Below are 14,773 nucleotides of genomic sequence, written 5' to 3' on the forward strand. Positions count from 1 at the left end.
TTTAGAGGAGTTTCAAGTGATGTTTGCCAACCTCCGATAGGAGCCGCATGGGAAGAATAAAAATATTTTTTAAAATCTTATGTGTAGGACACAAACCTGCCTTAGGATGACGGATAGGAGTTGGCTTTAGGCAATTTTAGGATAATATTTTATATGCTCTAGAGTAGTCATTCTCTAAATGGTCTAGATCGAGAAAAAAAAATTTGGGTGCATGAGCTATAAATGGGGGTCCACGAGAGTGGATTCCATTTAGACAGGCTGTCACTAAAATTTTGTCTTCCCGTAATAATTTACCAATTATTATTATTATGGATAACTTATATAGCGCCATTTTCGTAATAAAATACCTCAAGGGATAGTATCTATGTAGGTATATAGGTAACGTGCTCTCTTTATTTATCTCCATATTTCAATAGCTTTTCCATCTTCATACCTCGCGGGAAAGGGCTTCAGCGCAGTTGCCAATTTCCTTACAAAAAAGCCTCGCTGAGGAGATTTAAGGTTAATTATTAATTAAGGCTGACTAAATTAAAGCCTAATTTTGAAAGCATCAGCTTATCTCTCCTATTGATTTTTTTGTGTATCATTTATGTAAAAAAAAGAATTTGTGAAAAAATATATAAGAAAAGCAGGCGGTCTACCCAAAACAGAAAAAATCGGCACATGAACTATATGATAAAAAAGGTTGGTGAACTTTGCTCTAGAATGTGTGCATGAGATTTATTTATGTAGGCATATTACAAATTAATCATTTTTCATTAATACAAAGTTATAGCAGGCTCTTTATACGGGCATGAGAAGATGAGACTGCTTAACAATATAAAAAACATTTGAAGGTAAAGATAAACACAAGAATAAATACTAAATTCTATAATATGCATTTTCAGTTCCCAAGACAAGTAAACCCATTTTGAGCCAGAAACAAATGAATGCATCGCACCATTAATATAATTCTCACAAAAATGATATTTTCTTGGATAAAACAAACGTTAAATCTCATTTACTCACGTGTATGCCAGACTTGCACATTCCTTCTGTTTCTCCTGTGGTGCTGCGGCTCGTGGTGGGGGGGCGGGGATTCTTCCGAGGACCAGGGCGAGCCCCCGCCCCGGCTGCCCGCACCGCCGCCCCCACCGGCCCCTGCGCCCCCCTTCAGTAGCACCCAGGCATCGCGCCCATGTCTCCCAGCAACGGCAGACTCCACACCCCCTGGAAACGCCAGAATCTCTTTATTTACATCATCCCGTTCATAATTCAGACATCTCCAAATTAAAAGTTTAGAGATGAGATGATAATGAGAACAGTAATTAAATAGTTACTTAAAATTATATCGACTGTTGATTTGAGAAATTGAATTTAAAAAATGTTTTCTTATCCGTGATTAAAATTAGAGCATTTAATTATACAGCGAAGTTTCCCAAAAATGTATGAATATATTTTTAAAAATAAACTACTTTAAACTATGTCAAAGTTTTTCCAAATCAACCGATTGAGTGTTGTGATAGATTTCTGGTTTCCGGGAAGCCAACTCATCAATCTGCAGAGCTCACCAACTAGAACTTGTGACATCACGGGCGGAGTAATTTCAAAATTGCAAAATGTTGAAAAATCATAGCGATGATAATACGATACATAAAAATAAAATTATGTTTTTTTAGCTTAGTTTGACAGCCTACTAACAAATATTTATTTTTTATAACCACTGAAATTCCTCATACGGTAATCGCTTTCGGTTGTTGAGTATAATATGTAAAAGAAAATGATTACCTGTAAGTACTATTTCAGGAGAAGATTCACTGGCAATATCACTTATGGATCCCGACACCATTGCTTGTGGGGCACTCAACTGCGCAGGAGACTTCCTAACTGATAAAGCTATCTTTTCTGGACTTTTCGGGATGTCTTTGGTCACAAGGGGAGATTTTCTGAATGCCTCATCTGTTGCTGCCAATGACAATGAATTGTCTATGCAGTCGAAAAAATCAGAATGATCGAAACCGTCGGATTTCTCATCAGATTTCTTTCTCTCTTTCGGAACTTGGAGAGGTGCACTGAGTTCCGTTTCGTCGGGCAAATCGGCGCTGAGCGGTCTGGGAGTATCATCCAATGTGGACAAATCTCTCAAGGCCGCGTACCTGTCAGAATTAGATTTGCTAATTTTACTCTCTCCTTCTTTACCCTTAAAATCCGAAGCGGCCGTTATGTCAATATCAGGTGTCGGAGATAGACTCGTTTTATGTAAACTGTTAATTACGCTTTTTAATTCTTCTAATTTAGAGTTTGAAGCTGTTGATTTGCTTTGCGTATTTGAATTGAAGCAGTCGAATTTGATGTCGGAGAATGGTTTGGAAGGTTCTTTAATCGGAGCCGGAGTGGGGTCACGAGGAAGTTCGGGCTGGGAACTCAGAGAGTCGGGTTCCTCTTGGTTGGGAGCGGTGATTTCATCCGGAAGGCTTTTGAATTCTTCTATTTCCCTGAATACTGCGTAGCGATCGTACGAAGGTTTGCTGTCAAAATTATCAAAATTTGCTACAAATGTGTCGGGTGAGTCAGCATTGAAGTTGTCTTCGAAATTAGTATCGAATTTGTTTGATTTTTCGAGAGTGTGGGGGGGGCGTTCGGCCACTCGAGGTGGTCTGTCAGTAGTTTCGTTGTGAAGGTATTCCCTCAAGTGGCCAGTCAACTGGACGATGGTCATGCGGGAGAGAACGTCTGCCGGCATATGCAGGCGGCCGGCTAGGTCGTCTATGCCGCACGCCAGCAGCTGGGCCAGCGTGATATCCAGGGACGGGGGCGGGGAGGGCGAGGGCGAGGGCACTAGCCGGCGAGGAGGCAAGTACTCGCCGGGGTCCACAGGCGGCTCCCGCGCGGGCGCGGGGCGGCGCCGCGCGGGCAGAGGCAGCGGGGGCCCTGCCTCTGTGCGCTCTGCGCCCCTCTCCACCGGCTTCTTCGGGGGCAGCGGAGGAGGGGGAGAGGGGGAAGGTTGCGTGGGGGGTTTGCTAGACTGTGGACGCTGCCGTATACTGGACTTGCTGTCTGTTGATGGCTGAAAATGAAATAAATAAGCATTATGTATATGGTGTACAAGATATTCTGTTGTGTTTTGTTCAATTTGGATATTATAGAGATGAATTATTTGAATTGAATTTTTTTATGAAAGTATGTATTAAAAAAAAGCAGATTTAAAAAGTTTATTTTTTTATGTATGGCATATAAGGTAAGGGTACCGAAAATCGACATATTAAGAATAAAAATGAGGTTTCTTAAAAATAATTTATTTATTTATTAACAATTCTTGCCAATTCTTATAAAAAATATGATTGTATTTATAATTAAAATATACCAACAAAAACCGAGCGATCTTTCTTAAACTTGAAAAAATATAATAAAATTTAATACTATGAGTTGACTCGGGGAAAATAAAAATAAGAATGTAAAAAACAAAAGTAGAATACACTAACACAGTCAAATACACTCAACCGCCCATACCTAAACAACTGCAATTTTGATGTAATCAAAATGATTCAAACTTGAAAGTAATAAATTACACATGAAACATTCTTTATTATGGCATATTATATATTTCTGGATGTTTGCGATGCTATAGTCCTTAAAATGTAACATGATTAGAATGACAGTTGTCAGAAAAAGTGACAACATAACTTTGTAGTAACATCAAAGGAGTTATTTACATTGACACACGAAAAATCATTTGTATCTGGCGTGTTAATTTATTTTTTAAATACAATTCTTGAAACATAAAACAACATTAATCTATAAAATCAGCTTTAAAAGTAAAATAAACCTAATTATTAACGACGTTTTTACTAGGTTACATCATTTTGCAAAAACGTTAGAGATGATGGGACAAATTGATCGAATAAAAAAATAATTCATTTGATGTTGTTCATGAAAAAAGTATAAATATATCATTCTTTGGTGAATAATTGTGTTAAACACACTATAATAGGCTTGTTTTTGCGTTTTTATATCAATTTTCGGAAACAGAGTTTCATGATTACATGAAATAACTGATAAAATCGATTTGATCAGTGATCAGTAATTTCCCATCAGTAATTTCCCATCACTAATGAAATTAGTTTGACAGCTGTCATTCTAATCAAGCTAAATTTTAAGGACTATAATAATATTTTTTCGCCGACACAATAGATCCTCGCAGGTCACAGTGACGTCAGGAGCTTGTATAGCACTGACCCCCGCCATTAAGAATAAGAATATGTCAATGCATACTATTTTTGAAATTGTTTTTTTTGGTTTGTGGTTTTTTTTATCAAGAATGTTAAATTTATTACCATGTATTGTATTGTTTCCTAATTTTAAAAATGGTAATAGACTTTTTTGTAGTCCTTGTACTTGGTTTTTCATTTATTTTATATTTGGTAATGTAAGCATCATTATCATTTTCACTTCTATCTTTTTAAGAAACAATCTCATTAATGCTCAATACGTATCTTTTTTGGGTGATCCCATTTAAGTTGAATACGTTCCGACGTTTCGGCTACCATTGCAGGAGCCATCTTCGAGGTAAACAGTTGTTAAGTATAATAATTATTTTACCAAAACGGAAGCTTAAAATATGTTCAAGAGCACTATTTGTACTATTGACAGCACACCGATAATTATTCGATACTAAAAAAAATTCTACCCCATATATTAAATTAGTTTTAGATGTTAAATGTAACACTAATCTTGTAAAATTCATATAAAAACAAGGCTCTACTCGTACACATTGTAATATATATTAATTTTAGTCATACATAAATAATAAAGCAACATGTTTTCATACCTCAAGATTCCGCATGTCCTTATCAATTTTCCCAAAAAACTTTAACACAGCGAACGTTTCGTTACTTGTATCAAAAATAAAATTCTCATATTGAACTGCTTTACTGACAGATCATTATTTTTGCGTAGCAACGAAAGACAGCTCTAGGCATCCTTTATAAAATATTTTGGGTACGTAAGCCAATAAACATCCCAACTATACTGCAAAAAGTCAACCATTGGTGCCCTGTCCATTTTTTTATTATCAAACATTATTATGTTTTAATATTATCACTTTTTAAATTTGTTGATATCTATAGTGTTCTTTTCTGTTCGCATTAAATGAAATTTTAAAAAATATATACCCAAACCCTGTGTTTGGGTACATATTTTCTACCCTGGCATGCCTTTGTAGATTTTTTTAGTTTTGTTTATGTGATTGTATATTTTGTATTTGTAACATTTATTGTAAAAGCAAAAAAAATATTTAAAAAAAAAAATCTAGAAATTTTTTAAACAATTTTCAATATTTGTATGGGAGAAGAAAAAAATATTAAATGAACATCCTAAAATGTAGCTTTGAAGGAACATTAAATGTCAAAAATAAAGAATAGAGAGAAAGATTAGTAAATACCTGTCTAAGTAATCTGGGAGACTTATTTTCGGGAGGTAGAGAGACCTGGAGTGGTGCGATATCAGACTGGAGGTTGGAGAATAATGCAGGCAGGGAAATTGGAATGTCAATCCTCATTTTAGTCTCCTGATAAATTGGTGGCGATGGTTCCGCCGCTTTATATTGTTTACTTTCTATCGAGCCGTGATCTTTGCTAGCAGACCCCGTGAAAGGATCTTCGCAGAGAGATTCGGCAAACGGGTCCGTATTGTCGAAAGGGTCAGTCTCGGCAAAAGGATCCGAAGTGAACAAGGAGGGAATGATAGGAAACATTTGCGACTCTTGTTGTTTTCCTATGCTGACTGATCCGCCTGACTGTCTTCCTACAGATGTCAAGTAATCCGGTTTAGGCACAGATTCGAACACGGATTTCGGAAGAGGAGGAATTTGTTTTGCTTCTATTTCTTTTGGCTTGGGAGGGGAATCGGTACTGACGAGATCCTTGAGGACTTTTTTTGGTGGGTTTTTTAATTCTTGGAAGAAGTGCTTCTTGTCCACATAAGGTTTGCTGCGTCCGGTACCGAGAGGGTCTAAGTCCGTGAACACGTCAAATAGGTTGGAGTTTGATGTTGATTCTGATGGGATCTGCGAAAAAGAAATGTACATATTATATACAAACAAACTCACAGAAACAAAGTAACGAGAAAATATAATCTAATCCAAAATTATACTTTGAAATGTTTTCTTGAACTTAAAGATAAAGGGTGTGTACATAAATAGACACATCATCGGCCTAACTTGTGAAACTCTTAAATCCCAAAATGATTGAAAAGGATATTTGGCATTTTCCATTAGATATTTAAATTATTTATATGTGTGTAAAACTTGTACTTCAGTACAATGTTTCATTTAGGTCAAATAAAAAAAACTCGTAAATCCTATCCATAGCAAAATATTTATTTGTAAACCTCGTAAATTGCGCTGCGAGGGTAATTCTCTTGCCTCGGCTGTCATTGAGTTTTCATGTTGTGTCCAGTTTTGATAATTACTGTTTTTATTTCAAGATTACAACATTACAACATTGGGTAGAGTAAAATGGGTAATGATTGCCTGCTATCACTTTGATCGTTCTTTTGAGAATAATGCATATACAGTAGAACTTGGTTATAACGATCACGGAAATAGTGAGAGCTCGGATGTAACGAGGAAACATTCATCGGCATTTCAGTTTATGGTTTCTGCATACAATTATTCACTATTATAATGAGCTGCTTCTCGGACATACCGAATAAAAGTATTTTCAACTGTTGATCAAAAACTCTTCAATCGTTTAAAAACGTATTTTTTAAAATAAGAACGTGAGTAACAAAATCTAAACGGGCGGCTAACTTAAGACGAAATAGGATGACGTTTATGACACTACGTAAGTGTCTAAGTACCTAATTGGTATTTTCGCCGACAAGATTGAGAAATATCACACATGATTGAAATTGTGTGTGAAAAATCCAAGAAAGTACCGGCTCGGCATAACATTCTAATTTACAACTTCTTTTGTAGTTTATGAGTGTCATCCTTATTTCGGGGGTTTTTATAATGCTTTTCAGTTTTTTTTTATGTCTTCTGGTCAATGCATAATAAACATTACGAACAGGGATCAGTTGAAAACTAACCCTTAAATTATAAACCGTCTACTAATAATAATAATAATGTTTGGATAATTTATATAGCGCCATTTTTGTGAAAATCACCTCAAGGGGTGAAATCGGTGAAAAAACGGCAATTATTTGTGAAACAGAATGTGGCGCGAAAAACCTTGAGGTGTGTAAGAAATCTCTTATCCACAGTGTAAATATTGTGGAAAAATAATGATGTTTTTTTAACTGCATTTTAAATTTCGAAAGTAGTATGTTTGTAAGGATTTATTATCATTTTACATAATAGTTACCTGTATGATTTAATTACCTGTATGAACTATACGGATATTTATTTTTTAATTACCTGTATGAACAATACGTATATTTATTTGTTTACTTAGTGACAATATGCAATGGCAATTGGAATTTAAAAAATCATTTCTCTGGTATAACGAGTAATGCTTATAAAGAGCAAATTCAATCGTTCCCATCTTCCTCGTAATAACCAAGTTCGCCTGTATATAATTGAGGACATTGGAAGCAAAGATGGCAAACTCCCGTTTTGGCGTTTTCGAGAAAAATAGAAAAAACTGCTACACTAATGCCAAAGAGAGTCTTCGTGTTAGAAATGTTATTTTCACTGAACTTAAGCTTTAAGATGCTAATAAATTAGCTTTAATAGAAACATTAATTCAAAAAACTTTCTTAACATTCGTATGGCACATGCATTTTGAAAATTTAAATCTCAAGCCTGTCATTGGTTGAATAAAATGGCTGATGGATATTGCTATCTTTGTTTCCAAACACTATTTTCAAACCGTCGAAGTATGATTTTGAACTACATTTGCAACTAAATTCATGATTTTTATAAAATAAAGTTGATAAAGTACAGAATGACATCATAACAAAAATTTTTTTTTTGGAGGTTGCTATCTCTGCTTCCAATGCCCTCAATTCACCGAAATAATTCAGATGTTGTTACTATTTGTTATTATAATAAATAAAAAAGTGTTTTGCGTTAAAAATTTGAAATGTTGCTTTTTTACAGAAATACTAATGTGGGCGATCATTGTGATTTTAAGAGCTTTTTTTATAGCTAAAAAAAAAATGATCACTATGTTACAGTTCAATAATTTTAATGCAAAAGTACACGAGATAAATAGATAAAGAACTGGCGCCTTAAGCGTATGATTGATCACTTTATCTTCATGTAACAGATGATCAGAATACCAATGAAGTGCCCTATGCACCACGATGATGTGACTGTCAAAATCTACATTTTGGTAAACAAAAAGGCTATTGACAACACTGGATTGCAAGTCACTAACGTGCGTGTCCTGCAGGACAGTGGGGGGCGTAGAGGGGGGCCCCTCTGGCGGGGGCGGGCTGGGCGCGGCGCGCGGCTGCGGGAAGGTGAAGTGGGAGGGGCGCGCGCCCGCCGAGGGCGGCGGCGCCGGACTGAAGGGGGAGCCGCCCTCGCTGGCCACGCCGGCCGCGCGCGCCCCCCGCGAGCTGCTCGGGGGCGGGGGCAGGAATCCCTGGGCGAGAAACATTATAATTTATAGTAAAGTGAGATGAAGGAGCGATGACAGTGAGAGGTCATAAGCTCTGTAAATGTCTAGACTTCCATATTCCTTTCTTAAAAATGTTTTCGATCGCTGTTACAATATGTTAATAGAAACATTATTGTCAAAATGCAATTTCCTCACCTAAATCATCACTGAGCCTTACGCTTCAGTTTTCAGTCTAAGGACAGTAAAATATTGCAGTGTAAATCTTCCTTTTAAAATGTTTTTTTTACGCAATCGTGATGGGAATTGAACCCATGGCATCAGGCATGGTGAGCAAACACCACTGGACAGAATAATCTTCACCCAATTTCCATTTTCAGGATTTCAGGTAGTCGAGTAGCCAAAAACACTAGTCCAGGATGCATATTTGTAAATGTCCATACAAATGACACGTTATCCACCCCAGTAATAATTTTAAAAAAACAAATTATTTTATAAGACATTTATGGTGTAGCCGAGATACTGCAATGAAAACAAGAATGTTTGTGTTGAGTGACGTTAGCAGGCGCTACTTGGGAGCGATTTTGTGGCGTTGCGAAATTGAATAGTGCTAATTAAAAACGTGCACCCTAACGATTCTGAAACATCTCGAACTGGAGACCTATAGATAATGAAGCATCCCGAATGGATAAAGCGTTGGATATTTACGAATATGCATTGAAAATTATGGAATATTTCCCACACAAAACGGTATTTTTTATCTGCCTGGAAATGCACAACTCACTAAACTCATCATCACAAGTTCAACGGCCCTGGGTGGACAATGGCTGTGCCCAGGAGTCTCCTTCACTCTTGTTGGTTTGCTGCCCTTCCTTCCCAGTTCCCCATTTCCAACGTTGCCTATCCATTAAATTTTGGTCCTTCCTGGTCCTCCATGGTTCTTGTGGCACGGAGAGAGCTAGATTTTTTATGGAGTTATCGCCATCCATTCTAATCGCTCACTTATGACTTGTCTTAAAATATTTTGTCTCGTATCTCTGACTTCTTGCATGACGCAACCTTATGTTTTTGTTGCCATGTGGGCATTCAAAAGTTGATTTTAAAATTCACTAATTATTACCGGGGTAGAGGTGAAGGAGTCTCCAAAGGGATCCGTGGGCGGTGTGAGCCTCTCCATTTGGTGCAGGCCCCTCTGCAGGGAACTCAGCTCCTGTTCCAGGTCCACCAGCTCGGCCACGGCGCCCCCGCTGGCCGCAGCCGCCCCCTGCACTGCGCCCACCGCGCCTTCCTTGCGCCCCGACGCCCGGCTCCGACTAGATACGCTGCCGTCTGTGCTCACATGTGCCTGCATACAGAAGAAATAGATTTAGGGCACAAAATTTAATGATAAAAGGGTGTAAAGGAAAAAGTTTTATAATGAAAAAAGGTTACAAGAGAAACAAAATTTCATGATTTTAGAGGGTTCAAGAGACATAAAATTTCATGATGACGAATGGGTACAAAGGAAACAAAATTTCATGATGACAAAAGGATACAAAGGAAAAGAGTTCATGACAGTAAAAGGGCATAAAGGAAAAATTTCTTGATAAAAGGGTACAAGGGAAATAAGATTTTATGATAGTAAAAAAGAAACAATGATAAAAATATGCAGATGATTTCCACGGAAAGATTCCTAACAATACATAGGATGTGTTTTAGGTGAAGACAAGACAAGAATGCCCATCAAAGAATTGGAATGATCAGGTAAATCAAAACCACAAATCTGACTAAGCCAAATATTGTATGTCAGGAGGTATGAAAGGGGAAGATAGACACACGTGGCATTCCATTCTCTGTCTACCTAATTGTGTGATGGCAGTTAGTACACCATACATACCTTGGAAGTATCAAGTGCAGCTGTAGAGATGTACCGAGATGCTAATGTTATAGTTTTTCCTTCCAATTGTTGTTTCGCTAATTCTATTTCCTTTTTCTTCAATTCAAATACTACTTGGAATAAATCACGCATGGCTATTACAACCTGAAAAATAACACAATAATTAAAGCCCTACATACAATTAATTTACTTAATTACAAATTGATTGTCGAAAACTCCCTAAAACACCAAGCTCAACTCACCAAACACAAGAATTTCAAAATAAAGTTACAATTTTTTGTGAGGTTATAAAATTATCTTACAAAAAGATTTTAAATACTTATGATTAAACTTGTGGAAATGGCCTTTTATAATGATTTATTTTTATGTAAAAACTTATTTTAATTACATTAATTATTTATTAATATTCATGTTGAAACGTTTAAAATGTCAACAATAATATTACGTAAATTAAATAAATATTAAAAAATATAAAAATTACATGGAAAGCTTTGTGGGTAAATAATAAAAATAAAACAACTTTGTTTCTAACCACTCACTGTTTTTTTCTACCGACGGGTTTCAAAGCTACACAATATATATATTCTTTATAAAGGTAGATTTTTTAAATATTTATTTACATACAGCTTAATTATACATTTTTGAGACATAAGTCCCAACTCCATGGGACCAAAGTCCTGCGTTGAATTAGAAATTTACTAAATTATACCGAAACCGGTTGGAAGAAAAAAAAAGTAAGTAGTTACAAACAAAGGTGTTTTATTATCATTATTAAACTAATTTTCTTAAAATAAAGGAGATGATTTTAAAACCAATTATTTTATTATTACTAGCTTGCGTAAAATTTATGTTTTACAACTGCATCGATAATTATGGAGGGAAAAATAAAATATTTCTATTACAACCATTTAATTAAGATGATCTTATTTTGCAGTTCACTAAAACGACCCTCGGTCTTATATTGTTTTTCTTCCAGTACTAAACATCTCCCCATCTCAACAAACAGAGTAATCCCGTGATTCTCCCCTAAACAAACAATGCTCAAGACTCTTTATTACTTTTTCATCAAACACACATTAATCAGTAATACGGTATAGGGGGGTATGAAACTTTTACTGCGTGAATTAAATGTAGTCTATTGAATATTTTGAATTGATATAATACACGCGTAGGGCGCTATTTTTCTTACATGGAAGGTAAGGTCTTACGCTTCAGGTGCTAGTATAGGAACATTGAAATATTGCAGTGTACAACCACCTTTAAAACCAATATTTCACATCCACCCTGCCAGGAATCGAGCCCAGGACCAAGGCGAATGCGCAAACTACTGCACGACGAGCCAGACTTATCTCCACTCAATTTACATTATCAGGATTTTTACCTGAAAGTAGCTGTTGATCAAAAATGATCATCCAACATTGTATCTGATCTTGGTATTATATTTTATAAAAAATTAAACTTCATTAAAAATATACAGAGCATAACTAATAAAAGCATGAAAACTCTCGAATTTCTGTTACGAACGATTAGAGACTTTGACTCAGTCTATGTAATGAAAATTTTATGTTTCTTTAGTACGTAGCCAACTTGAATACAACTCGGTTATATGGTCACTATATTATAAAGTGCGTATAAATAATATCGAAAGAATTCAACATGATCTTTTACGTTTCGTTAATTTTAAATTAGGCATTCCAGTTGAACGTATTAATTATACATACTTAAATAAATATTTAAATTTACACACATTAGAAACTAGAAGAAAATTAAATGATTTGTTATTTTTATTTAAAATATTAAATTCAATATTTGACTGTACTGAACTGTTAAAACTAATTAACTTGCGAGTGCCCGGCCAAATTACTTGATTTAATAAACTCTTCTATATAAATATATCTACAATAAACTACAGTGCACACTCGCCTATGAGGACAATTCATGTGTTTGCAAACGAATACGCAAATGATAAAGATATATTTAATACAACACTTTTTAATTTTAAAAGGCAGTTAATCAATTTATTATCTCCAAATTTAAATACTTAAATAATACTATGTTGTTTTATATTGTATACCTTTTATTAACTTATATCTGTATTCTTAATTATTATTTTTTCTAACTAACTAACTAACTAACTAACTAACCATCACGCCATTTCCCCGGAGGGGTAGGCAGAGAGGATAGAACGCCACACCACTCTGTCCTGGCACACTTCCTTTGCTTCCTTCACATTCATACATCTTCTCATGCACGCACGTCGATTATTCCGACTTTTCACAAGACCACTTTCAAGAATTTGTTGTACTTGATCATGCCATGTCTTTCTCGGCCTTCCTCGACTTCTACAACCAGACACATTCGCATCATAAATCTTTTTAGCCGTTCTTTCATCATTCATTCGCTCCACATGACCGAACCATCGCAAAAGACCTTTCTTAATTTTGTCGATAATGCTTAACTCAGCCTTGCATTCTGCTCTAATTTCGACATTAGGGCACCTATCATACATTGTTTTTCCGCACATTCGCCTGAGGGATCGCATTTCAACAGCATTCAGTCTACTTTCGTCCCTTTTTTTCCAACTCCATGCTTCGCTTCCATACATTAGGGTTGGTACCAGAACTCCATTATGAACTGCTAATTTAGCCTCTTGCGATAGACACTTATTTGCTACGACAGACTTTAAGGAGAATGTAGAAAAAATAACAGGGAAAAAAAAATAACTCCCTGTTATTTTTTCTACATTCTTCTAATTTTAAGATTCTTTTAATGTAACCGATGGGAAAAAATGAACTTCTGTTCTCTCTACTGGAATATATGTATGTATGTACTATATGTAAGATTAGTTTTTATATATTTTAATTTTCTTTTTCTTTTTCTTATTACTTCATTTTTAATTTTTTGCTAGTTTGGGTAAAACGATGTTTGTACGAGGATCGATTAATGTGTTTCACCCCTGGCCTATTTCGAAGTGGATGAGGAAAGTTTTTGTGCCTTATTTTTCGACATAGTCCCCCTGTTCTAAATGCTCTACTAGAAAACTATAAAAATATTATAGCATCGCTGGGAGAAGTGCATACAAGTCCATGAGGGCTAAATAAAATAAATATATACAAAAACTTTTTTTCATCCGCTTCGAAATAGGTCAGGGGTGGAGCGTATCAATCAACCCTCGTACAAACTTTATTTCACTCTGTGTCCGGGCGGATAAAGTATACAGTTCTGAGTATGAAATAGAACTAGAACCCTGGACGAGCGTTTTTGGCTCAAAAGTTAATCTCAGGTAAAAATCCTGATAAAGAAAATTGAGTGGCGATAAGTACACAGTATTACCGTGTAATTATGTTTTAAATCCTTTGCTTGATGTTATCAACTGGTCATTGTTGCCAAAAGTTCCATTTCCATAGATAAATATATTTGTATTCCACTGAATTTCTTAATCAAACTCCATAGTTAAATCCTTTTAATACCAAGTATCAATGAAACTTCTTTATTAAGTTTTATTTGCAAAATTGACTTAGTCAAGTAAATTGTTTACAAGGCCTAAACTGAGAATTTTAATTAATACTTTGTATCAAAATTATCACACGCTTGGAAGCTATTTATGCATTTTTTCACATACAAGATAGGCAGTATAATTATAATTGATTCTAAATCCCGAGAGCCACTATTTTTATTTCTATATGAAGGGTACAAGATATGTACAAGAACGTTTTAAGGTTTCCAAGCCTCTTGGACATCAAAATAAATTTATAAATATAAAGGAACCTGCTTAATGTAAATAGCCTATAATGTTTTATATAATTTAAAAAATGTTTCATTAAATTTGTTACAACAGAGAGGGAAAACATTTTTGAGAAGGGAATATGGGAGTCTAGGCATTTACAGGGCTTATGACCTGCCATTGGCTGGTTTAGGCAGAATAGAAAATGTTACACAGTGTGTAAAGTGGCCATTTAAACCAGCCAATGACAGGTCATAAGCCCTGTAAATGCCTAGACTCCCATATTCCCTTCTCAAAAATGTTTTCCCTCTCTGTTGCAACAAATTCAAATATAAACAACTCCTTTGGGAGAAAATCCAGCCAGTCTGTAAGCATTTGGACATACTAAAAAAAAAACATTGTTGAGTTTTCATTAACATTGAATTATCACTTTATTTTCAGTATTTAACTGACATCCACCCTTTATCCCCTGCATGCATTTTTTTTCTTGTTCAATTATCTTGGAAATAAGACCCTTTATGTCAAATTTTAACAGGTACCATTGTTGGTTTAAAAAACTTGAAAATTGACATCCATCATTTATATCCCATACCCTTCATATACAAACATACACTTATAAAAACACAATAT

General features: G+C 35.4%; 1 protein-coding gene across 7 annotated transcripts in view; it reads right to left on the reverse strand.

The window, feature by feature from the left end:
- Positions 1–14,773, reverse strand: part of Dab (DAB adaptor protein) — a 70,454-nt gene that overhangs the window by 4,228 nt on the left and 51,453 nt on the right. For all 7 annotated transcript variants that reach the window (XM_088228773.1, XM_088228772.1, XM_088228771.1 and 4 more), the window contains 6 exons: positions 10,420–10,563; positions 9,664–9,888; positions 8,361–8,570; positions 5,420–6,043; positions 1,768–3,046; positions 1,009–1,209 (listed from right to left, as the gene is read on the reverse strand). In XM_088228773.1, coding sequence (XP_088084899.1) covers positions 1,009–1,209; positions 1,768–3,046; positions 5,420–6,043; positions 8,361–8,570; positions 9,664–9,888; positions 10,420–10,563 — 2,683 coding nt within the window. The remainder of the gene's footprint in view (positions 1–1,008; positions 1,210–1,767; positions 3,047–5,419; positions 6,044–8,360; positions 8,571–9,663; positions 9,889–10,419; positions 10,564–14,773) is intronic.

This window comes from Micrasema longulum, unplaced genomic scaffold, assembly GCF_059751315.1.
Source record: "Micrasema longulum isolate JH-2025_06_02 unplaced genomic scaffold, ASM5975131v1 h1tg000607l, whole genome shotgun sequence".
Classification (NCBI taxonomy): Eukaryota; Metazoa; Arthropoda; class Insecta; order Trichoptera; family Brachycentridae; genus Micrasema; species Micrasema longulum.